This window comes from Cryptotermes secundus, unplaced genomic scaffold (genome assembly GCF_002891405.2).
Source record: "Cryptotermes secundus unplaced genomic scaffold, Csec_1.0 scaffold201, whole genome shotgun sequence".
NCBI lineage: Eukaryota > Metazoa > Arthropoda > Insecta > Blattodea > Kalotermitidae > Cryptotermes > Cryptotermes secundus.
In genome coordinates, this window is record NW_019723300.1 from 33,330 (window position 1) to 59,626 (window position 26,297).

At 39.7% G+C, this 26,297-nt stretch overlaps 2 protein-coding genes across 2 annotated transcripts in view; both read left to right on the forward strand.

Moving 5' to 3' along the window:
* Window positions 1-4,482, forward strand: part of LOC111861700 (cadherin EGF LAG seven-pass G-type receptor 3) — a gene marked incomplete at its 5' end in the record, with an annotated part of 37,268 nt that extends 32,786 nt beyond the window's left edge. The window contains 2 exons of the mRNA XM_023846477.2: window positions 1,791-1,915; window positions 3,548-4,482. Coding sequence (XP_023702245.1) covers window positions 1,791-1,915; window positions 3,548-3,767 — 345 coding nt within the window. The remainder of the gene's footprint in view (window positions 1-1,790; window positions 1,916-3,547) is intronic.
* Window positions 4,483-22,953: 18,471 nt separating this feature from the next.
* LOC111861697 (neuropeptide Y receptor type 1) overlaps window positions 22,954-26,297 on the forward strand; it is a 74,901-nt gene continuing 71,557 nt past the window's right edge. Inside the window, exon 1 of the mRNA XM_023846474.2 lies at window positions 22,954-23,230. Coding sequence (XP_023702242.1) covers window positions 23,228-23,230 — 3 coding nt within the window. The 5' untranslated portion in view covers window positions 22,954-23,227. The remainder of the gene's footprint in view (window positions 23,231-26,297) is intronic.

A 26,297-nucleotide genomic window follows, 5' to 3' on the forward strand; every position in this document is an offset into this window, starting at 1 on the left:
TAACCAAAGAAAGATGTCCTCTATGTGTGTTCAAATGCTACAGGTACCTGCTATTGATTGTGGCGCCTCTAACAACGATTCTTAAAACCCTGTTATGCAAGCATTATGTGTGGGTTGTAAATTGTTTTTAGTGCCTCTAAAGAATTTAGTGATTCAGACATAAAATGGTTTAAAGTTAAGCTCGAGTTCTGTTCTTAGCACATACTTTGAAGTAAGCCAGGTTTTATTTGGCAGAGGACCAAGTTTCATGCTTCTTTCTGTATCTGTATTAGAATGTACTGATATTTCTTTCTTTCTTTCTGAACTACATAGACACCAGCCACTGTTCATAAAACTGCATCATCACTGACAATGCCTTTGCAGAAATGATATACTCAGAATTACATTAATGTAGTTGCCAAGCTACAGCCATCAATATGTGCACATATATAATCTTCAGATATATAATTCCAAGATGGAAACCAGGAATATATTGTGATTCAAAACTCATGTGACCCAGTATTGGAAATATGCAACATGGTGATGGAATATAATTATACACGCAACATTTGGCAGTAGTGGTGACTCAGTCTTGCATGGTACTGTGAAGCAAACTGGCCGACACCTTTTGTGCTTTCTTAATAACGAGAGCAGAGTCATGTAATTTTCCCAGGCACAGAGTGTATTCATAATTGAACCCTATTATATGACCAGACTGGATTCATTTTGATTTCATATTCAGCAGTATACTGCAATATGTTTATTATATGTGTGATGTGTGTGCACACCTGAGGATGGTCAACCAATACTGAAACATGATGTATTGATATATTCAACTGAATCGTTTGTTGCGTGTAATAGAGTCAGTGTGTTTTGTGATGGCATAAAACTGTCAAGGTCACTATTGCATCACTATTGCATATTCAAAGAGAGTTTCTTTAGACATACCCAAATTCTCCTGCCCACATAAGACTACAATAGCAGGATTACTTTACGTTAATAAACTAATACAGTAGAACTTGGTTATAACGTCATCAAAGGGAGCTAAAAATAGTGTCGTTATAAACGAATGTCGTTGTAACCGAAATGGGCACTTCCACAGTAGCCTTATGTTAGTCACGTAAAAATCTACCAAAAACCGAGTTAAAATGTTGCATTTTTTAGTGAAATACGTAGTTAAGTACAGACTAACGTAACATTAACGTGGAATTGCCCAAATGTGTAATATCAAAGACATATTACAGCGCTTTTCACTGACAATACACACTGCACTAATACTGTATATTAAAGGTAGGCCTACTCACCAAATTACAGTAGATTACATCAATTGTTGTGCCTTACTGTACCTAGATACGAGTACAGTAATCAGTTATCTTCATCTGTTTCCTGTTACTTGCCCAATACACACTTTCTAAATTATGTTCAATGTTTATATCAGAGAAATTCAGGAATGAAAATGACGTTACATACGAGGTTGATGCATTTGTGCATGTCGTACTAAGCAAGGTATAAAAACAGTTGCTTTATGAGGAATTAGTTTGTACCGTTGAATATTTGACGCAATAGACAAGGTGTCGCAGAAACCGATGTTGCTATAACCAAGTTTTACTGTAGTTCCAGCTGGATTGCTTGACTTTTGAATCACTCTGTAGTATTATTAATGTGAATATTGCCAACTAAACAGTATTTCTGTTGAGAATATATATTTTTTGAATGCTAAAACAGGAAGTATTATTTTAATTTCTTGGGTTATTTCATTAATTTATGAGTACTGGAATAAGTAATTTCATCAGTAAATGTCTGTGTTGCAGAGATGTGCGCCCCTTATTGCTAAAGCTGAGGCCTCTTGGATTCAACTCTGGGTACTTGCAATTGCATGTTTCATTGGGTTGGGTGCACTGATGGCAGGGATAACCACATGCTGTTTACATGGGAGGTAAGAATCTGAAAGTAACATTTGCCATAGTTATTCACGTGTCCTTCATAATCACACCACAATTACCTCACAGAGTAAGGTTATTTTTGTGTATGTATCATTACCATCTTTTCCTGTGGTGAAGTGAGTTCATTTTATCAAAGGTAGATGCATTTTTCTAAGCACACATATAGTTAATGTTTCCCTATGTCTGCTGACCATCTTTCATTTTACAGTGGTTTATTTGTAAACAAATTTCAATCGTTTCTTTCTAAATGACTATTGATATACAGGCTGATTCACGAAGTTTTCCCCGGCTTATGGTACATATTCCTGGGGTTATTTCCTGCAAAATTTCCATATAAACTTGTGGTCGATTTTCAATAGTTACGGAGTAACAATAGATTTTAGAAACACAGCATTGTGAATGCAGCGCTATGCTTCAGCGTGGGCGACCATACGTTCCAGTCAGCTATGTCAGCAGATAAGGTAGACCGGTTTTAATGTTGCGCGTAGGTAGATAGGCAGAGTGGTTCATACTCCTGTGATGCATTGTGTTGATGTGCAGGGAGACATTTTTGAAAATCTTATGTAAATCCAGTTGTTCTAAAGCACTACAGTTTAAAGGAAACAGATTGATAGAAGGGTGTGATTTGCAACCATTGGTATGTTTACAGAATGGGATGCTGAAAATAATGTAATTTTGTAACACAAAATCGACGAAAAATGTTGCACATTGCAAAATTAAGAAATTGAAAAAAAAATGGTTTTAGAATGTGTCTTTCGTAAAACATTAACGATTTAAAAAGCGTTTGTATTGTATTTCTAATTTGTTTTGACTGAAATTCGAACAAAAAAAGATTTTTTGCCAGTTTTCAAATTACTGTATCTCTTTAATTATGAGTTGGATACCATTAGTATATTACCATTTTTTGTTCCAAATTACCTCAGGAGTGCCCTCCCTAAGTGGGGGTAAAACTTCGTGAATCACTCTGTATATGTTAAATTTGCATATAAAAACAGTCTCCAAATTTGATAAGGCAGGGATTACAATGTAATTACAATCCTTTCATTTTGCTGTGTTGTTTCTATAGTGCATAGAGTGATCCATACACAGCGCTGTTCCATTGCTGGACAGCAATTTGGAATGATGTAGGTTATCCTTATGCACAAAAAACAATTATTATTCTCAGAATGGTCTTGCTGGTAGTGAAGTTCAATGAAGGTGAGGTAAAGGTAAATTTACATGAAGTTCTGTAACCATCACACCATGAAAATGCATGTGGGAATGTGTGAGTGGAGGTATAGCTCCATGCATTTTTAACCTTAGTAATGAATGGAGGTGAGTGGTTATCTTCATACCCTTGCCACTTTATTCCAGGTGAAAGAGCTTCCATACCCACTTGATAGGAGGCTGGAAGCACCCCAGAGTTGGTCTTGACATCATGGAGAAGAGAAAAATCTCTTCCCCCTGCCAAGAGTTGAGCTATGATTTGTCAGATATCCAGCTCATAAACTGTCCTTATACTGACTGAGCTATCCTGACTCAACAAAACCATTGAATCTGATTATAATTGTACTTTATTTCCAAATGTATTTCACAAATCATTGTGCTGACATTAGAATAGTATAACTACGTTTCTGGAATTTTAGGTACAAACGTCATGTGAAGCGCAGCCTGTTACGGGACTGTCCCCGAGTTCCTGTTTCTAGTATCGGGTATTTATCTAGTACCGGAGGCCCTCCTACCATGATAATAACACCCTCATCTGCGATATCAGAAGGACCACGAATGTATGAATGGGCCCATGATGGCCCAGTGTTACCTCCAGGACATGATAACATGTCATACCATAGTTTTCCAACAAGGTAATATTTCATATTTCTGACGTTTTATTATTGCTGTTAAAACAGATATTAAATTTTGTTAACAGATTGTATAAATTAAATACACATACATATATCTCATTTCAGAGTCACGATGATTGTTGTCTCTGCCATTAATTGTAGTACAAATTGGTTCAGGAAAATGCTTCCAATTTCCCTTAGATTTTAGTTAATTTCTCGTATCTGTAACATGACTGAAATACAGAAATATGAATACAAATTCTACTGTGTATCTCACATTATGGTCTTGCACTAATATCTCCAAGTAAAGTATTTTGTATGTTTCTTTTTATTCAGGGCTAATATTTGTAGGAAAGTAGGCTTGTGAAATCACCATTTTCCTCTCCTTCAAACATTGGGGTTAATATGAGAATTTTATGGCGCTAAAGATTTGGATTGTGTTCTTTTGGATTATGGCACCATCATACTCTGGTAGCTGGTTACCAGTATTTGATGGGACCTTGGACATCAGTTCTACCCTGAAGTTAGAGGCACATAGCAGTGCATCCCAGAAGGTCTTCATCTTGAAGGAACCTTAAGTTTTGCAGGCTCCTCAATACTGGTGACCCCCAATAAAACTAGATGTTGACATAATCTGGTAGACCACAATCCAATTCAAGTTTGATGTTTAGATATTGTGCTTTTATTTATCTCAATTCGGTTATACTGAAAGGTTCTTGATCAATACCTTGCCAGCCATGATTTTGTCTTTCAGCCATGTAAATGTAAGAGGAATTTTTAAAATTGCTGCATGGTGTTTATGCAATGTTATAAACATAACATGTCGGAGTATTGAAGTTCAACATACTTTCAAATTGTTGTATAATAAGTCAGTTTGTGCTACAGATGCCAGTTAAGGCAAATTAAGCTATGACACACTTCCCTGCGTAAGGAAGCCTTGTATTTTTTGATATCCTATTATGTATAATACTCAAACAATATTTTGTAATAAAGTTCCAATTTTAAACCAACTCTTTGAAATGAAATAACTTTAATACTTGTTGGAGGGCCTAATCCATGGACCTTGAAGTTACTGTAACTTAAAATATATAATGTTTGTTTGTATAGATTTGTACACATTTGTTATAATTTTAGAATTATTGTTGTAATACTGTCTGTAACTCTTTGAATTGTGAAAATCACCTAAATACACTGAAATCCTTATGTAATATTCTTGTATTTAATGATAACTTGCATTCAGTGAATATTTTTTCTAGTCTTAGCCAAAGCCCAATAGAAGCAGTCTGTTATTTTCTTGTGTAGTGAATTTTGGTTCAGTAAACAACCTGGAATTAATACCAGAAATTTTAGACCTTCTAGAGCGTTTACCTCGATTTATTGCTGATGTGGTAAAGGCAACAGTTGATGTTTACATTTTCTGTCTGCCAGAAGTCATTAATGCATAATCAATATTTTTGGGAAATTATGTCAACTATTTAGGTGTCTATAGGGTGTCTCCACCTTATCGTGGTGAGGGGGTTTGAGTATGCCAAGGACCCTGAGAGCTATACCAGTGGTAGCATAGCTACTGGCAGGGCCTCCCATGCTGGACAGGTCAAAGGGTAGGCATCAGACGAAGAGAGAGACTAAAAACCAAAACTGATGCCGGAAGCAGCGTCATCAGCAGCGACTTGAAGCACAGAGCAAATGATGCTTGAGATGGTTCAAGTTCGTATAGCAACAGGCATGACCAGAGTGGTTTGAATGGCTGTTGTACTGCGATGTGGAAGGCAAATGGAAAAACTACATTATCACTTATCCTGGATAGTCTCTTTCCAAAAACAGAAGATCGCATTAAGTGGAGGAACTGTTTTGGAAGAGACTGTGGACCTGTCGTCTGACAGATTACTGATGAATGAATGTCACTTATTGAATGCACCTAAACCAAGCTTCTCAGGGCATAACAGTTGCCTTGATTCTCGGCTAAGGTTCCTGCAGTGTTTATATTGTACATCATTTACTATTTTAGATTAATTAATTTGGTAGTATTAATACTATTTAGCTGATTACAGTTGCTGTGCTGTTTAAGGCATGAACTGTCTTCGCCTGCTGGAAAGCTGGGGTCAAGGGATTGAGTCCCACACAATGCGTGGATGTCTGTGTGTGTTTATTCTGTGTTTGTGCTGTCTTGTGTGTAGATAGAGGCCTTGTTACAGGCTGATCCCCCATCCAAGGAGTCTTACCTACTGTGTATAGGGCCAGAGTCGAGCAAAGAGCTGTATAGCCATTGATGAATGAATGAATTAATGATATTTACTTTTGTAAAAAAATTTTCTCTAATTACTGTGTAAAGGAATTATTTTTATCATACATGCATACAATAAGTCTTACAATAGGATGAACATTTTCTTGATGTAATTTTGCATAACACCCATTTGGTTAAAACCTCCATTTAATATAAGAAGAACCTAAATAATATCTTTGGATGTTGTGTGAAGCTCTTTTGGTCTGTGTCACCATGTTTTCTAGACCAATGTTTTCCAGAGTGGGACTCATGGCCTTCCCAGGAAGTTATGAAGCTTCCTTTTAAGGGCTGCCAAAAATGTTGATTTTCTAATTATCATGCACATAAGCTGAGAAGAAAAAGCCACATTAAATTGAAAACATAAATCTAACAGCAAAAGTACTTCATAAATGGAATTAATATTTATTAGCCAAAAATTAGAAACTGCTAAATTGCATTTTAAGTTGTTTTTAAATTTGATGGGCCTCAAAAATTGTTATTCACATCAAGGGAGCCTTGGACTAAAAGAATCTGGGAACCACAGGTCTCAACTACGTCACATTTAAGAAAGCTGCTTAGACAGTGGTAATTTAGTCATGACTGTGGCTTTGCTTGACGTAATTCCATGCTGATTTCAGACTGAAGTACACATCATCATTGGCCACCCAGTGAAGGATTGCAGAAGGAACTTTGTAAATTAAATGTTATGCAAGTTTGTTCATTGATTTCAGTGAGACAGTTGTTCAATTTGGATTGTTAAGTTGGTTTCTTTCAGTGATTTGTGATACTAGTTACACGGTCATGGAATAAAATCTAGAAGTGACAAAGTTACTATCTTCAAGTATGTACTCGTACGTTAATAACATGTTGTTTGGCAATCTGCTACTGTCATTTCAAATTGATTTAACAACAAGGATTTCAGAATAGCTTGCAATATTTACTTTAGTTTAAATTATGGGTAAATAACCTTCTAAAGGAATTTTAATAAGGCAATGGAGATCCAGAACCCTAGTTAGTTAGTTAGTTATTAGAGAGGGTGGGTTTCCCCATGCACTTAGACCTGTAGTGGTCCATTGTGCTTCCCTCTATGATTTCTACCAGTCTCTATATCCTACCGGTATTGGTGCTTACCATCAGTCCCGCCCAGCAAGCGAGACCGGCTCTACTGGCTGAGAAGTATCTATAATGCTTCCCCCATCTACCGGAAGTATTAGTGACTGCTGTTGGGCGGGAAACGTCCGCAATTTTGGCTTAGTGACCTCCTTTGGAGATATGAGGTTCTTTTACGTGCCGTAAAGCTACGACACGGGACCCACGGCTTAAAGTCCCTCCCGGAGGACTTGTTCCCTGAACTTTTTCGCCCTTAAAAATTCGACGACCTCCGCCGGGTATTTGAACCCGCGTACTACGAGTCATGAGGTGGGAACGTTACCTCTAGACTACGGAGGCCGCTTCCAGAACCCTAAGATATAATAATATTGTGGCAAATTTGATCAAAGCAAGAACCATGGAGCTAGAGACAGCCATTGTTGACTCCGAAACAATAGTCGTTCCTAGGCAATGACCGCGAAACAAACAACGGAACGACGTCTGTTGTTAGGCAACGGATTCTTAATAGACACAAATAGATGGCAGCTGCTAGAAAACGGTTCGGTAAGCACGTTCCCGCGCCAAAGGATACGAGAATGAAGGGTGTTGTCTGTGCAGGCCCTACTGAGGTGTTATAAGGGAGGCAACTGAGGCAAGCAAGTCAGTCTTGTATGGAAGTCTGTGAAGAAAAGAGTCAGTTGGAAGGGGGAAGCCATTTCAGTGAGGACCTGAGCGCTGAAGTTGAATATTCTCCACTGTCATAAGCCGTTACCAGGGAACGGCTGATGAAGACATAGCAGGATGGAAAAGACTTAGTGTGTGCTGTGGAGATTAGCGATGATGCTGTAATTATTTGTAGTTCCAAGTTGTGTGTATAGATGGTCAGTAAATCCAATATCCAATCCAAAACCCTGTGGATAGTTCCACTCAGACACTTCATAGTATTATATAATTATATAAAAATAATATTGATAACATTATTATATTATATAGCATTATGACGAAGAATACAATCGAAAATTTTGTAGGCTCTGTCCTCAACACACAAAATGTTTAACGACCGTAGGGAGGATAGATTAATAACGGAATAGTTAAACCAATGTATGGAGTTATTTATTCGTTTGGCAGGCGACATAAATTCAGAAGGCAAGACTTACAGAGAGATCATGTGATCTGTGAGTGTTCTGTACGTGTGTGAGGATACTTATTGGATTCATCTGGTTCATGATGGAGTCTAGCGAAGTGCTCCTGTGAATGCAGAAGCCAAGTAGTGAAATTTCAGGTTCCAAAAAAGGCAGGTGAGCTGAGCGACTGTTAGATTCAATAGAATTTTGCTTGATGGAGTTCATTAATTATAAAATATCTACATAATTAATGTTCTTAATTAATTCATTTATTAATTTCAGTTAGTTAAAGTATAGATCCATGTATTCATAACCTCAACAATATATGGAGGTGAATGGTTAGCTCCACGCTCCGGTCGCTTTCTTTCTTGGAAAAGAAGGCCCCCCTTGTTCCCATTGATTAGAAAGCTGGGTGAGCCCCAGAGTCCATCCACACGCTGTAGAGAAGAGAAAGATCTCTATACCCTGCAGAAAATCGAACCCCAGTCCCTCTGCCATCAAGCCGTTAGACACCCCGGCTTCCATAGTTAAATAAACGACCTTGTATATATCGTGGTAATATTGGTTTAACGTGGTTGGATTATTATGCGAGGATTCTTTAGTTCAGAATAAAAATTCAAGTTCGGATCATACGAGATTATATTTTAACGAACTCGCGACAACATTTAGCAGTCGATAGAAGTTTAAATGTTACGGCGAGGGTGTTAGATTATGAATCTGACTTCAGTGATTTTATATTTGGCAAATATTTTTGAATTGAAACAAACAGTACGAGTGTTAAAATGTTCTTAAACATAATTACTCGTAGTTAGTTGAATGAATAGCGCTATTACATTGGCCTTCCGTTGGAAGAGTTTTAAACATAGTTCTTTGTTTGTGCGTCTTTTATGCATCCTGTTTGCATAATGCCCCCGTAATCTCGGTTCTCTACGAGCCTCTAGTGGGAAAGGATATTAAATTAATAACTGTGTTAGTTTTTATTTTTTGAGCTCGTAGTCCGCAATCCGACATAAAAGTAATGACTCTGCTGAACAAGAGAGGAATTCTAATTGGCAGAGGATGGCCGTTTTAACATTTTCGCTCTAGCAATTAAGGAATACCGAAATATTTAATTACTGTATATACAACTAAAAAGCAAGGTACAGTCTGTACTAAAAGCATTAGACACTCTTTCCTTTTGGAAAAAACTATTTCGCAAACTATCCCGCTTAACACTACTGAGGGTTTCAGCAAAAAGAAAACTAAACTAAAAATTAATTTCAATAAAGATACATTTTCTCTGTACGTAATGGCCATACATTAAGGACGTATTTGGGCGCAGAGGTCGTATTGCTCTGATGAATGTAAGTAACTGGCCAGCCCTCTGGTCACTTGATAGCCATAGGTAAATTCTATCCACTGCATAATGAGGAGCTTCATAACTTGTACTCTCCGCCAAATATAATTACAATGATTAAGTCAAGAAGGATGAGATGGGCAGGGCATGTAGCACGGATTGGGGAGAGAAGAAATGCATATAGGATATTGGTGGTAAAGCCGGAAGGAAGGTGACCACCGGGAAGACCAAGACGTTGGTCGGCCGCGCCATAGCTCAAGCGGTTAGTCGCTGGCTTCCCACCGCGGCGGCCCGTGTTCGATACCTGGTCTGGTCCAGTGGATTTGTGTTGGACAAAGTGGCGCTGGGGCAGGATTTCTCCGAGTACTTCGGTTTCCCCTGCCAATCTTTATTCCACCAAGTTCTCCATCATCATAATCACCCTGGGCAGGCTACAATAGGCCAATCAGTGGCCGCCGTGCCGAGTGGACCCAGTTGGACTCCACCCCCCACTAAACAAATTAAAGAAAAAGACGGTGGGTGCACAATATGAAAATGGATCTTAGAGAGTTAAGAGAACATCGGTGGAGGGCTCTTGTGAACACGCTAATGAACCTTCGTTTTCCGTAAAATAATGGAAAATTCTTGAGTAACCGAGCGGCTGTTGGCTTCTCAAGAAACTGTGAACTCTATGAAGTCAGTTAATTACGGTTTTCTGGATTGTAACGCCACGTAGTTAGGATAGTTCGGAGGAAAATACCGCCTCCAGCTTCATGTTCATATAATAAGCCAAGCAAGAAACCAGCTTAGTTCAGCTTTTCGTCAGTTTCTGCTGGTTTCTTTAATTCCTTATTCTTTGACTGAAGATGGAGAAGATATGTCCCTCCGAAACATCCGGTTGTCTCTGAACTCTTTATAGTCACTTCCACGAAAATCTCAGATCCAGCGAATTAAACGTAACTCTTATCTCGCAAGTGGCTTCATAACAGAGTCGTGAGTGAGCAGTGTTGCCTAGAGCGTAGGGACAAGGGAATGGATATCTGTCTTTTATCCTTACGCTAATGAACGATGCTTTACAAACTGAGTGTTTATGTAGCGTCGGATGAAATGAGTCAATTTATGGGTGGAGATTTCGAATAGATAAGAAAGGAAGCGATCATGGTAAGAAATATCACGGAATTCACCCGAATTGATTGAGGAACACAGCTACAAATCTCATTAAAGATCGTTCAAGATAGTATTTTTTTTTATTTTATTGTTAAAGGGGTGGGACTACTGCGGCCACTTCTGGCCTATTGTACTAGCCCCAGATGATAGGTGAGAGTGATTGTGGAGCAATTGGTGGAATGAAGATTGGCAGGGGAAACCAAAGTACTTGGAGAAAACCTGCACCAGCGCCACTTTGTCCACCACAAATCCCACTTTACCAGACCCGAGATCGAACCCGGGTCGTCGCGGTGGGGAGCCAGCGACTAACCGCTTTAGCTATGGCGCGGCCCTCCAAGATATTGGATTCCTCATCTGAGATTCGAACTTGGTACCTTCCGGATATAACAATAAGCAGTAAGTCTATAACCAACCGCTCACTATGGAAAATACCGTCCAAGCAATTGAGCCAAGCTCCTGTGGTTCGTGTATGAGGCATACCCACAGGACAATCTTAATGCTATTTCCCAATTCCTGAACAATGAAAGTGAGTTAGACCTCCCGGTCTGGATTCCATGATAATGATGCAGTGTGCTTCCAAGCTATGAGGACCATGTTCACAAATTCACGCTTGTCTACTAGACGCATTGTTCAATGCACGTGCCCATACAACAGGCAGACAGCTCTCGCGAGAACGTTATCTATTCTCTGACCTCAGAGTGTTTGTGGAGATAGAGGAATTTCAATGAATTTATCTAATGAGCTTAACTGGGTCAATGCGATTTGCCGTTTCTCAGCAGGGGATTAATTTACTCGTCCAATATACATCCGGTTGTAACTTGCAATGAATATCGTAATACACGAGTGATAAGAGAATGCACACGTACAGTAATGAGATTTATATCTTACTGATAATTTCTGTATTGTCATCATGGCGTTATATCTAGCGGCTTATCGTAATGGTACGCTCTTGAGTTGTATACAGAATGTACTCGGTTTGAATCCCGATTGTGGATTTTCATAGTTCTCTAGAGCAGTTGTTCTCAACCTTTGCAAGACCGCGGCCCGGTGACTTTTCTACAAGACGAGGGCCCGGCATAATTGATGCCAGGGCCCGGCGGTTGAGAAACGCTGTTCTAGAGAGATACAGAGATAGAGATATTGTGCCTCGGTTTGTTCGCGACGGTTTCCTCCCACATTATTCCAATTTCGTCACGTGTGTGTCCTGCTATTCGACGCTATTATAGTTTAGGTATTCACAGAATGATAAAAGAACCCACAAATGAATCACATTACACAGCGGCGGCCCGGGTTTGATCCCAGGTCAATTGGTGTGGGATTTTTGGTGGACAAAGTGACATATAGGATTTTTTCGAGTATTTCGGTTTCCCCTGCCAGTTCTAATTCCGATATCTCCTTCATACTATTCTAACAATCGGAGCTGGTACAATTGGCCAGTTAGTGGCCGACGTGGGCCGCGCCATAGCTCAAGCGCTTAGTCGCTGGCTTCCCATCGTGGCGGCTTGGGTCTGGTCAAGTGGGATTTGTGGTGGACAAAGTGGCGCTGGGGCAGGTTTTCTCCGAGTACTTCGGTTTCCCCTACCAATCTTCATTCCACCAATTGCTCCACAATCACCCTCACCTATCATCTGGGGCCGGTAGAATAGGCCAGGAGTGGCCGCAGTACAAGGGACTTAGTCCTACCCTACTTACTTAATTACTTACTCAAGGAGCTGAGCCCTTTTGGAGGAGCCATCAATTCTGCGGCTACTCAAGAATATCCCAGCATTTTATGGCACCCGAAGGTTCATCACCGTGTTCACATGAACCCTCCACTGGTCCATATCCTGAGCCAGATTTATCCAATCCATACCATCCCATCCTATCTCTCTAAGATCCATTCTAATATTGTCCACCCACCTACGCCTTGGTCTTCCTTGTGGTCTCTTTCCTTCTGGCTTTCCCACCAATATCCTACACGCATTCCTCGTCTCCCCCATTCGTGCTACATGACCTACCCACCTCATCCTCCTTAACTTGATCATTCTAATTACACTTGGAGAAGAGTACAAGTAATGAAGCTCCTCATTACGCAGTTTTCTCCAACCTCCTGTCACTTCATCTCTCTTCGGTCCAAATATTCTCCTCAACACCCTGTTCTCAAACACCCTCAGTCTATGTTCTTCCCTTAATGTCAGAGACCAAGTTTCACACCCATACAGAACCACAGGAAAGATTACAGTTTTGTATACTCTTATTTTTAGTCCCACCCCACTACCAATAAAAAATAATAGTGGCCGATGTACCAAGTGGACTCAGTCTCATCCCATGAGAAGAAAATTTAAAAGAAAGTTAGAAAGTTAGAGTAGAAAGTTTCATATAAGGGTGGAGGAAAAGATGTGCTAAAAATAAACGGATTTCAATTAAATTTATCCAAGTTGCACACAACACACCTAAATACGTATTCGCTTCTGTTGGTTCCTTACACAGCTAAAATCTTTTCTATTTTGAATCTTCACGATTAACGTTTTAGTTATAATATAATCATAATCTTGGCAGCATGGATAGCGACTGACTACGGGCTGGACGACCAAGGGGTCGGAGTTCGGGTCCCAGCAGGATCAAAAATTTGTTCTTCTCCACGTCGTTCAGACCGGCTCTGGGGCCCACCCAACCTCCTATCCAATGGGTGCCTGGGGCTCTTTCCCGGTAGTAAAGCGGGCGTGACGTGAAGCTGACCGCTCACCTCCAGCTAGTGCCGAGGTCAAGAAAACGTGGATCTGTACATCTACCCCCAAACGCCTTCACGGTATAGTGCTTAATTATTTCAGCATAGGGACAACTTTTTTTTTTCCTTGGCACTACAGCCCCAGGCCTACCTCCATGAACTTCTCCGTTCAGTTCGGTTTTTCTAGATCTTACACATTCGGTAGGACTCCTTGGGCGGGTGATCAGCTCTTCGCAAGGTCTCTACCTGTACAAAAACACAGAAAAACGCACACACAGAGACTAAATATCCATGCACTGAGTGGGATGCGAACCCACGATCCCGGTTTCCAAGCGAGCGAAGACAGTGCATGCCGTAGACCGCTCGGCTACCGTGACCGGCCAGGGACAACTTTACCTTACCTCAATTATAATTTTACGTAAAGATATATATACGACTTACATCCCAGGAGACATTCATCTTCAAAACCTGCACCCCGTTTGAAGTTTGCAATGTGCTATAGATACTCATATCTGGGCAACAGATGTGACGCCGAAAGACACGGACGCTGTAAAACTTCGCTTTTATGTCTCACTCACTACATATATTTATTTGCCAATCATTGTTCCATTTTTAGAATCATGCCAGTTCCTTCCGGATAGAAATATTTATGAAGCGATGTGAGGTAGAGAGGGGCATTCCTTGCCGTTGAATTGCTCAAAGATAGCCACAAATACAACTCAGATGATCAGAATCGGCGGTGGGATAAGCAGTCAGTATAGCGACTGGCTACGAGCTGCATGACCGAGTGGTTGGAGTTCGAGTCCATGTAGGAGTAAGATTATTCTCCTATCCACGTAGTCCACACCGGTACTGGGGCCCACTCAACATCATATCCATTGGGTAGGGGGGTTATGCGGCCGTGGCGTGAAGCTGACTACTCACCTCCAACTACAGTACCGAAGTCAAGAATATGTGGATCTATAACTCCGCTCCCCCATAAGTCTTCATGGCGTACTGCTTAATTAGTTAATACAGGAACAACTTTACATATTACCTTACCTCCGTATGTCTACATTCTGCTCAGTGTAAGTTCAAACCTGACATAAACAAATGTACATGCTCGACTGCGGGTTTCGTAATCAGTTCCAGAAGCACTACAGTTTGGGTAAACGCGGAGTTGAGGAAATATATGTTACCTACATCCAGTACACATACACATCTTTGTAGGCTTTGAAGTTGTGAAAATAAAAAGCAGTTCTGCCTAAGCAAAACGATTCAGTCATAAGTATTAAACACGTGTTAATAAACATAGCATATGGATTAATTTAGAGAATCAATGAGCGTGCGTCATTGGTAGTTTCTTCCGGGAACAGAACCAGTCATTTCAATAGGCGAGGAAATGCCAGTGGAACAAGGTGGGGAGAAGATATCATGTTATCAAGGAAGAATAAAGAGTGCTGGATTTGCTTGAGTAAACTCTAGAGGGTTCTGACGATGGTGCATAACACTCAGAATTATTAGGTTTTTTTCTTTTTCAATCGTCCGGTATTCTAGGAACTAAAAAACGCAACGTTTCGGAAACTAGAACTGTTTGCGTCCTCAAGAGTTGGGGGGGGGGCGTCTGCTTAGTTAGGTCCCTTAGAAAAACCAACTTCAATCACTAAACAAACCCTGGCAGATTCATACTGCTATTTAATCATCTGAGACAAGGCTATCGGCGGGAGATAACAGGAAAATATGAAATAAAAATTGTGAGATTACACACATGCATGGAACTAGAATAGAAAAGGAAGTAGAAATTTGTGCTACAAACCTAGCCAATAGAACCAAGTACATGAGCACCAATGCAAAGAAATGGAAACATTTTGTGAAGATATGAAGTATCTACCTCTAATGCCATCTGTGGAATAAAACATGAACATTCTAGACTAAAACCATGCAGAATCTAGCAAGTTATACAGATCTTCTGTTAGGAACCTCAATGTTGAGGAAGGGGTTCAAGGTAGGAGAATTGTCAAAACTGGATTGGCTGTTTGGATTGGTTAAGCAAGCCATATTGGCCGATTCCTTGTATTTTCTATGCTTGTTACTTTCAATTTCCAAAATCCTAGCATCATCCCAGACTACTGTATGACCCTCTTCATAGGCATTTTGGGCTAATTTTCAATTTTCAAGAAACCCCTGTCGGAGATTGTATCTATGTTCACGTAGTGTGTTCTATTTTCTAGAATAGCGGACGATGAAAGAAGTCCAAAAATCCAATAATTCTGAAGTTCTTTGGTTTGACCAGTAACGTGGCAGGACAGGCAATTTTAAATGTTGTCCAGGAATTTTTCTAACTGTGAAGTTGATTCTGATTCAGAATTAGGGGTCTTTAGTTAACTGACAGACGATTAAATGTCTAATGCCATAAATAAACATGTAGTTTTGTTACTTTTACAATTGGGGAAACCCTGTGCCTCATAATGAGAGGCATATTTATGCCCTGGGAGTCACAAATTTCACTGAAACTGACTGTACTCTTCTTAGGTAGAGTGGCATAAATCGGAAACTATTTAGAAGGATGGGCGAATAGCTTAATCGAGATAATATACCGGCAATTTCCTGGAGGGACCGAAGGAAACCACAAAACCTCAGCCATGATAGCCGGTTGCCAGATAGAAACTGGAACCTAGCATCTAAAATATTACCGCTACGCTATCCTTTACGTTGAAACATGAAATGACTTAGGCGAAAGAGTAAGTAAAGTTTGTCCTTCCAGATGACTTTGTAAGCGTTCAAACAAGTTGAGCTTTCAAAGAACGTAGCCTTGGTAACTATAATTAGAAGGGTTGTGTTTGAAACATGACATAATTATGTTTTCTTGGTGAGAAGTCACAAATCACTCACACAAACGCCAGTAGAGGGACAGGTATAAAAGTTCGCCTGATACAATCGTGACGAGGCCAAATTTAACGGATTTTTGACATACCTTATTTCGTTTTACGGCAATAAATATTAACTTCTTTATTAAGACCGTCACAACACAACAAATATCAAGGTCAGTGCCTGGTTTTGGCTCTGCTACGTGTTTCGGCTATTAATAGCCATCATCAGGCAAATGCATGGCTAACATATATACACCACTGAACTGTAGTATTAATAAAATTGGATACAATAATATTAATTATATTAAAATATTTGACGTAAAAATACAATGAATTAGATTATATAAAACAAAAATTACAGTATAAAACAAGAATAAAATTCTTCGAGTGATGCTTTACATCAGGGGTCTCCAAACTTTTCGAAACGCGGGCCACATTAGGTAATTCAGCACTTTCAATGGGCCGGATAAAATGAGAAATTAATAACTCTAGGTATATGAGTTTTATTGAAAGAACAGAATTTCATAAACTAAATACAAAGTACGTGAGAATAAATTATCGTATATTAATGACAACAGACAGTAGCAGCAAATGCTCATATGTTCATCACAAATTATAATAAAACAATTAATGTGAATGATGGAACTCTTTTTGCATTCTTAAAATCTGATTAAATTGAGGTTCAAATTTTGAAACGCTAATCATAAGTAGCGACTTTAAATGTTCATCGGATAAATTTGCCCTGTATATTGACTTGATGTACTTCATCTGGGAAAAAGTTTGTTCACACAATTTGTCGTCCCAAAAATGGAGATAAATTTATAAGCAAATTTCTTTCAATTTGGAAATTGCTCAGAGTTCAGAAATTTATAAAATTCGATCAAATTTCCTTCCTTGTATTTGTCTTTAATATGATAACTTTCCTGAAGTTCAATAATTTCCATTTGAATTTGACTTGGGACATCTGCAGCATCACAGTCAAACGGATTTTGAAACAATCTAATTTCCTGAGCACTGGAATCCAAATCAGCAAATCGCTTCTGAAATTGTTCTTTCAAATCTGAAATGACTAAATTTGCAAACGAGGAAGGAAATTCTGCTTCACTCTTTTTATGCAACTCTGCACAGTATAGCATATGAACAAAGTTACACTTTTTCACTTGGCTTGCCAGAAGTATCAGCTTTGCTTTGAATGCCTTGATAAGTTCAAATAAATCACAAACTAAGTTATTTTCACCCTGCAACTTTAAATTCAAATTGTTCATATGGTTCACCAGATCAGCAAAGAATGCTAATTTCCAAAGTCACTCGGTATCTGATAAAAGTGGTTCGTGATGGTTTTTCTCGGTAAGAAATATATCAATTTCATTCCTGAGCTGAAAGAAGTGCGAAAGTACCTTTCCACAGCTAAGCCATCGAACTGCAGTATAATGTGTCAGGTCAATAAGCTCGGAATCACATTCCTCGAGAAAAGACCGAACCTGGCGATGGTTAAGTGCATGACAGCGAATGAAATTAACGATAGAAATAACAGGTTTTAAAACAGAGCTCATATCAACGTGTTTTGCACAGAGTGCTTGTTGGTGGATAACACAGTGGAGAAACATTGGCTTTGATATTCCTGCATCCTCACAAGCTTTTGTGATTTGGCTAACCAAACCTATTTTTATACCAAACATGTGTTTTCCTCCATCAACTGTCACGCACTGCAGACGGTTCCAGTCCAAATCATTTTCTGTTAGTGTTTTGTGTATTTCTTTGAAGATATCGTCTCCTGTTGTAGTGCCATGCATGCTGTGAAGTGACGCTAATTCCTGTGTGGCATTAAGTTCATCGTCGACGCCACGAAAAAATACTAGTAGTTGAGAGGTATTACAAACATCGGTTGAAGTCTATGAACAAGTATATTTTTACCAGTACTCATTGGAAAATATGTTCAATTGGCGCATTTCTGCACAATTCTTTCGCGGGCCGGATAAAATCACATCGCGGGCCGGATGTGGCCCGCGGGCCGTAGTTTGGAATCCTTGCTTTACATCATCGAGTCAGTCGTTGGTTTTTGTGATTTTGTTTCGTTCCCGTGGACAAATTATTGTCCTAAATATAGAATACTCTAATTAATTGTTAGTAATTAATTAATTAAAGACACTGCCATGAAGACGTACGGAGAAATGTACTATAACTTCACCATTCTTGACCTCGGTACTAGTTGAAGGTGTGTGTCAGCTTCACTCCCGGGAATAAGTCCACTGTACCCATTGGGCAAGAGGTTGAATGGACACCAGGACCGGTCTGGACGCTGTAGAGAAAAGAACAATTTTGCCCTGCTGGGAATAGAACCCCGGCCTTCCAGCCCGTAGTCCGTCGCTATACGGACTGAGCTATCCCGGCTCCAGAAATAATCAACACCGTAGCTAACATCAGAACCCTCTTCGTTAATTCTATATATTGTATTTAGGAGAGAGTGTTTTTAGAATTTATTTCTGATTATATTTTTTCAAGGCACAACTCTTGTGGTAATGTTAAGGCATCCAATAGAAACATGTTCATGATCTGGCAGCAGACCTTTAGTTGAGGCTAAGTCATAAATTGTTTCGTCGCCGTTGAACTGTTAAGTGTGGTTTGTTATTTTAAAGATAAACCCTCTATGTTTTAGTGACATTTAAAGTCACCAGTGTGATTACGGGATATGGCTGAGTCAGGGTTTGTAACAGGTCTACTTAATTCATAAGCGGCATATCTGTGACACAAAACAACTTTCTGACATCAGTAGTTTCAGCTAATTCCTGGGCACTGAAAATATTTCTTACCGGTTATTTATTGAATCATCTACATAAGTTGGATTAATTTTTTTTTCACAGAAGCCCTGTCCTGAGCCACATGAAACCAGTCTACACCACCCCATTTTATTTCTTTAAGAAAATAATTTGACTGCAATTTCCATCTACACCTAGGTATTTCAGGTAACTTCTTTCCTTCAGGTTTTCCTACCAAAGCGCTTTATTCATTTTCATAGTAGGGCATTATGTATACGAGATCGAAACAGGTTTCATTTTAGTTAGGTTAGTATTATAATATTATAATTTATATTATAATATAATAGTATTATCAATATAATTTTGGGATTTGAGTTTCCAATTTAAATACACTGTTATATTTAATTTAGGCGTGACTTGATGACCCCTGTAAGCCGTAGCAGAGACCACGCAGTTAACCGTTGGATCCCCACAGCGGTGAGCCCCGTTTGATCCCAGATAAGGTCATGTGGGATTTATGGTAAACAAAATGGTGCTGGGGCAGCTATTATCCGAATGTTTCGATATCCCCTAACATTTCTCATTCTCACCAACTGCTCCACATTCAGTAGTCATGTTATTAATCAGCACTGTGTAGTCTTGGTGCTGACAGCAACTAAACGAGATTGGCCCTCACTCACTCACACATGGAGCTGAGCCCTTCTTGAAAAGCCGACAATTGTTCAGCTACTGAGGAACTTCCCAGTATTTTATGGAACCCAAAGGCTCATTACCGTGTTCACAAGAACCCCCCACTGGTCCCTATCCCGAGCTAGATCAATCCAATCCATATCATCCCATCCTATTACTCTAAGATCCATTTTAATATTGTCCACTCACCTACGCCTTGGTCTTCCCTGTGGTCTCTTTCCTTCTGGCTTTCCCACCAATATCCTATATACATTACTCTTCTGCTCCCTTCGTGCTACATGCCCTGCCCATCAAGTCCTCTTTGACTTGATCATTCTAATTATGCTTGGAGAAGAGTACCTAGCGATACTTACAGTAGAATGTCTATCAATTCATGGCAGTCACATTGATCTGTACAGCAAAGGAACTAATTGGTCGGGGCCATAAGAAGACGGGAGCCAGATATTTGGGAGGGACATGATTTTGGGCAAGAGGTTTAAGAATTTCGACGTATAAATAGGTACCAGGAGGATAGGAGGCTGCAAGGAAAAAAATGCAGGAAAATGGAAATATATATGTTTAAGGTAGCGTTGTTGGTTGAGGCACTATGCTACAAGCCGAAAGGTCGCGGGTTCGATTCCTGTTGAGATCATTGAATTTTTTTTTCAATTTACCTAATCCTTCCAGCCGCACTATGGCACTTGGTTCGACTCAGCCTCTAACAGAAATGAGTACCAGGAATCTTCGTGTGTGTAAAAGGCGTTCTGCGCGTAAGGCTGACAACCTCACCGCCATCTGTGAGTCGTTTGTCTATAAAATATGGGAACCTCGACGTTTGCAATCCTATGGACCTCCATGGCCTATTACAAGGATACCTTAATTGTTTATAATTAAATATAAAGAAAAATTAAATAAATGTATACTACATGATTTCCAGACTACAAGAGTTATAATTTAAGTAGGATTCTGGAATGTAGGATCAAGGAATCAAACGCCCGTACCCCAAGATGTGAATTGTAACGGATCTGATGAAGTATTTAAATGTAAGGACCATTAGATAGTCACTTCACCTTGAAGATAGAGGCTGTAGTGACGTCAGGATTATCGGGAACACGGTATTCTAACGTCCAGTTGTATTGAACCGCTACGAATGCCTCAGTTCTGTAATCTCGACAGTTGAAAGGACTCTTTGTATAGAAAGTGCAAGTAAAACACGCAGTGATGGACGCATTCAAATGAAAGTGCTCTGAATTCATATAGATTTGATGAAAAGTGAATTCAGGTTACAAACCCATCGCGTTCTTTCTCACAGAAGAGATTTTTTTTTGTCTGTACACCGAATTGAATAGCTGTAGCTACAGAGGATGCGTCTCTGCGCCCCCTCCTGTCACTGGTTAGACAACAACAGAAGTTTGCTTTTGTATGAAATGCTTCTGATTTTGTTTTAAAAAGTTCAAATACAACGCATTCATCAGAGTCTGTCATTGTAGTATATTCTCCTGTCAAATGTCAATTTTATATATTCATGATTCACTTAACGATGCTGTACATCAGAATAAAAAGCGTCTCTTGGTAGCCTCTATGGTCTAGTGGTCAGATTTCCTGGTCAATTTTCGGCGATACCAGATTTTCTGAGAAGTAGTGAGTCTGGAACGGAGCCCACTTAGTCTCGTGAGGATAACTGAGGAGCTATTTCAAGGAACTAGCGGCTCCGGTCTGGAAAATCGAGATTAACCGCAGTGGGGATTCGTTGCGCTGACCATGTGACACCCTCTATCCGCTAGATTTGGCGCTAACTTCACCGACAAGCTGCGGTCGCTCGGTCGGTATAGTTCGCTTGCGGACTACAGGCCACGGAGTTTAGTTTTTGGTAGCATAATTAAAGAAATGGGAGGGATTTTGAATGATGCGGTGGTGGCATAATTTGGGGAACTATACCGTCGTTTAGCTGGAGAGACTGAGGATAACTATGATAAGCCTGTCATACATTTGTAGTTTACTTAATGACGCTATGAGTAGCTGATGTTACTTAGAGCCGGATGATTTCGTCGTAATGTATAATGAACTGGAAAGGATTATGAAGGAAGCGGGCGTAGTGTAATTCAAGGTACTATCGTTGCTGGGAAGAACTGAGGAATAACACAGTATACAGTCAGGTTATATGATGTCACATCCAAGACTCGAACCACGTAACCCTTCCCCCACCCCGATACAGAAGTGTTATCTCTTCGAGTAACTTACTCGGTCAAAACGATATAAATCATTTCTAGCACAGAGGCGGTTATAGTGTAAAAATGGGTATTTTACAGGCTTGTTCTTTTTTACACTGACTACAGCTCCCGTGGGCCCTCGCCTATGACTTCTCAGTTTCATGATCATTTTACAGGCGGTAGGACTCCTTGGACAGGTCATCAGCTCGTCGCAAGGTCTCTACATAAATACAGAATAAACATGTACACATACGAAACATCCATGCCCTGAGTGGGATTCGAACCCATGATCGCGGCTTCCGAGCGAGCGAAGACAGTGCATGCCTTAGACCACTCGGCTACCGTGACCGGCTTGTGCAGCCTAGTATTCCATGAAATAGCGGACAAAACAAATGGGCACGAAACAAATGGAGGAGAATAAAACGTGGAAAACAAATTTAACGACCTTTTCCGAATTTCCTAAAGGATCCATATATTACGCTCCACAATATTTCAGAACCAGAAGGGAGCCCCCAAAAGGGGGGATGTTTGATTATTGGAGAAGGAAACTACTTGAAGCCGAGTACTCCCTCCTAGATCATAACGTCATGTAATTGAAACAGTCCGAAATTTCGGAGGTATTTGTTGCTTCCATCTTCAGGGTCGAAAAGTAAACAGATGGGCAAACTGAACCTTAGGTTACCGCCTGCATCTATTGGTTTCACATTGAATCACAACTTGACACCTGTTTCTGTTACCTTCTTTCTTGGCTTAATCTTCGATTTTGAAGATGGAGGCGAAATATTAGTCCGAAACTTTGGGACTTTTTCTAAAATACATGACATTAAAACCCAGAAGACATTTCCGTGGAAACTGCAAATCCAGTAATTTTCCTTATGTATCGAACTGCGCCTAATTTTTCTGCATGTTTAATGGCACAATTTAGTTTCGCTGTTGCAAAGACCCGATACGTAAATATTTTAAGTATGGGAATGGGCTGTTTGGCGCGAGTGGCTGTAGCACAGGCGCACTACGTTAAGCATTGCGATTCTGACGGCTGGCGTCGGTCACCGTGTAGTTGCATCGTGTCGCTACTGCCTATAGCTACCCGAGGAGAGTTTCTGCTCTTCGAGATACAGCCGACGTCAGCGTCCAGACGGCCCTCAGCATCGTTATTCATAAGTGTCCAGGTGGTACTGTTAACAAAGTGTTATTGCGTGGAAACTTTGAGTGATGTAATGACTGAATGAAATGTGTGTCAGTTTTTTTTTTCGGGAATAATATTAAAGAAAAATGTGAGAGATTTCGTCCGATTATTTGAAATTGGGTTTAACAGGCAGCAGATGAAGAATAATTAATGGTAAGATTTTGTATTTACCTTATTACAGTCTCAAAATTGTAACAAGTATGAATTTTCAGGTTTTCACGGCGTTGACTGTGAAAAGTATTGTTCTCTGGGATGTGATATTTACCAATCAATGTATTTCCAGTCCTCTATAATTATAATTTGTGTGATTATGAAGATAATTATGATAAATATAGGAGCTGTAACAGGTAATGAGAAAAATTTCCCGGTCTAACTTATCTCGAATAAATATTCTGAGTGTTTGACAGACATCGGACTACACGGCGTCATATCCCAGAAGACAGTGGTCCTTAACATAAATAATATTTAAATAAGGTGCTATATATTCCTATGTAAATAGGACCATGAAAGATTGAAACGTTTTACCTGCAGGCATATTACGTCTTTCCCCTTGGAAATTAAACAATTTTAGGGTTAGGGAAGCATTTTCAAGTACAGAGGCCTTAGGCGGAGTTGAATGAATCAATTGAAGTAATGTGAAGGGTCCTTGTTCGAGTGCAGTGAAATGAACAAAATCGCGTGCCCTTGTGTGAATTTATATGTTTGGATTTGCACTGTGTGTACCTTGCTTATTGTATGTACTTTGTCTTGTGTTGTTCCCTTTATGTATAGTATGTTCTTTTCTGTAACTCCTGCCACTGGGTGAACACCTAATTTCAGGCAAATAATAATAATATATAAGGAAACATGCTTCAGAAGTAATTAATCTTCTAATCCATAATTTTAGTGACCTGTATATAGCTGTTCCCTAACGAGTGGATATAGGAGTAGCGTTGGTTCGAATCTCTGCTGGGACATCAGTTATTTTGGCTGAGGGTTTTCCTGATTTCTCTCAGTTCCGCCAGGCAAATTCTGGGATTTTGCTTCGATTAAGCCACGATCAGTTCTAAATCCTTTTCCGTCTTCTTTCGACGCTGTAAAGTCTAACTACTGACAGCGCCGTAAAGTGCCCCCCCCACCTTACCACACCCAGAATAGTATCCCCATAGGTTTTGTATTTGGGCTTTATGTATGGAGGTAATAGATCGGGCTCGCGAATTACGGAAAGAGGGTAAGAGAAACGACTCGTTCTAGAAAATCTTCTTAGGGATGGACATTTGGAACACCCGAATAAAAATAAGTTGTGAATTTTGATTATAAGCGTAAAATATAAGACATAATGTAGTATTTTAACAGACGTATGGTTCTCCTGCATTTGGGCGAATATTTTGAATACGCTAATCTCGCTTGAAATAGAAATATTTTAGCATGTAATTTATAATTCATTCTGCCAAAAGAGCCTGTTAAGTGGACACCTTGTACTTGTATACTCTTATTGTACTATCTGACTTGATTTTTAGTTAATTTAATATGATAACACAATTATTCTACCCTAACTCATCTTGTCTATATAAAGATTTCCTGTTGCTTCCACTTGGAGCAGAGGGCGACCATAAAACGCTTCGTTTCACTTCAGTTTCTTAATATATACACAGTCGGTAGGACTCCTTGGACTGGAGATCAGCTCGATGCAAGGCCGCTGCCTACACAGGACAACACAAACACAGAATAAACGCAGACAGATATCCATGCTTTGAGTGGGCTTCGAATCCATGACCCCAGCGTTCGAGCGAGCGAAGACGGTTCATGCCTTAGACCGCGCAGTCGCTGTTGTCTGGATCTTCATAAATATTACGATTCTGAACGAACTTTGTTACTTTACACATTTTCAGCTAGTCGCACCTCAAACTTAATAGTTTATAGATGCAGCGGAGAGATGAGTGACAGTTAGATTTTCATATGATCTATCGAAGTATTTTTATAAAGGACCAAGAAAAACTTACGTAGAAAAATAATATTGAGTATCGTGAGGGGAATACCTGGTCTTCAAAATAGAAGGCAATCAGTGTCCCAGCATGGGAGGCGGAAGATTCGCGAAAGGAATAATATTTAGTGTTTTTAGAAAGCAAAGCGGGGTTACGAAAGGTATATAATAGGACAGCCTACACAACAATATTTCTAAAAGAAACAAAATAGACACTATTTTATCAACATTCATTCAGTTAGCTGTTGGTGGTAATGCTACATGTTTCGGCCCTCTTCTTGGGCCATCTACAGGCGTACAAGTATACTGGTACTAGTTCTTGATTTGCGTCATTAATCATTATGAATTAATATTGTTTGTATGAATTTTTATACTAACAAATACACTTTAAAGAAAGCAGTCTGCTTTTACGGGTTCTCACGGTCTCTTCGCTTGCAGATTTCTTATATTTTTTCTTCTACCCTGAAGATGGAGGCGATACGTTCCTCCGAAACGTCGGTTAACACCACATATGCACGGTGCCAAATCCCATAAGACTGCTTTCTTCATAGTCACCGCCGTGAAAGCCTCAAATCTTACAAATACACTTTAATTTATCCCTGAGAAAGTGCCCCGGTACCCATCTGATAGGAGGTTACGCGGATCCCAGACCGACTGCGCTATCCCTGCTCAAGCGTTTTTACTGGTTCGTTATTGTAATTGAGACGTATGTGTTTTCTATAAGGCAAGAAAGGAACTTAAAATTAGATTTATTCTAGACTTCAAAAGGTTAAACGGTTGTTTGAACACATAAGCCAATTGTACGTCCACATTAGGAAAGGATAAACTACGTTTTAAATCGATAAGCTTGGACTTCTATTGTTTGCGGTGCATGTTCTGTCTCACGGTGTCTCAAAATTTGGTCTACAAGCCCTTAACTCATGAAGCGTTAAAAGAGCAATCTCTAAAGGAATTCTCTGCGAAACAAATGTCCTTGCCTTTGAAGTACCTTAATAGAGGCGATTCGAAGTGTTTCAGCATGCCGGCAGCAACCTTAGGAATTCATTTTAAGTTTATACTAACGGAATTTCTTTTTCTCTTCTGCGAAAGAAACGGAATGATGTATTTTCACGTGTTTCTTTTATTAGTTTCTGTGTGTAATATCTTCCTGAGGGTGTTTGAGAACAGGGTGTTGAGAATATTCGGACCGAAGAGAGATGAAGTGACAGGAGGTTAGAGAAAACTGCATAATGAGGAGCTTCATAACTTGTACTCTTC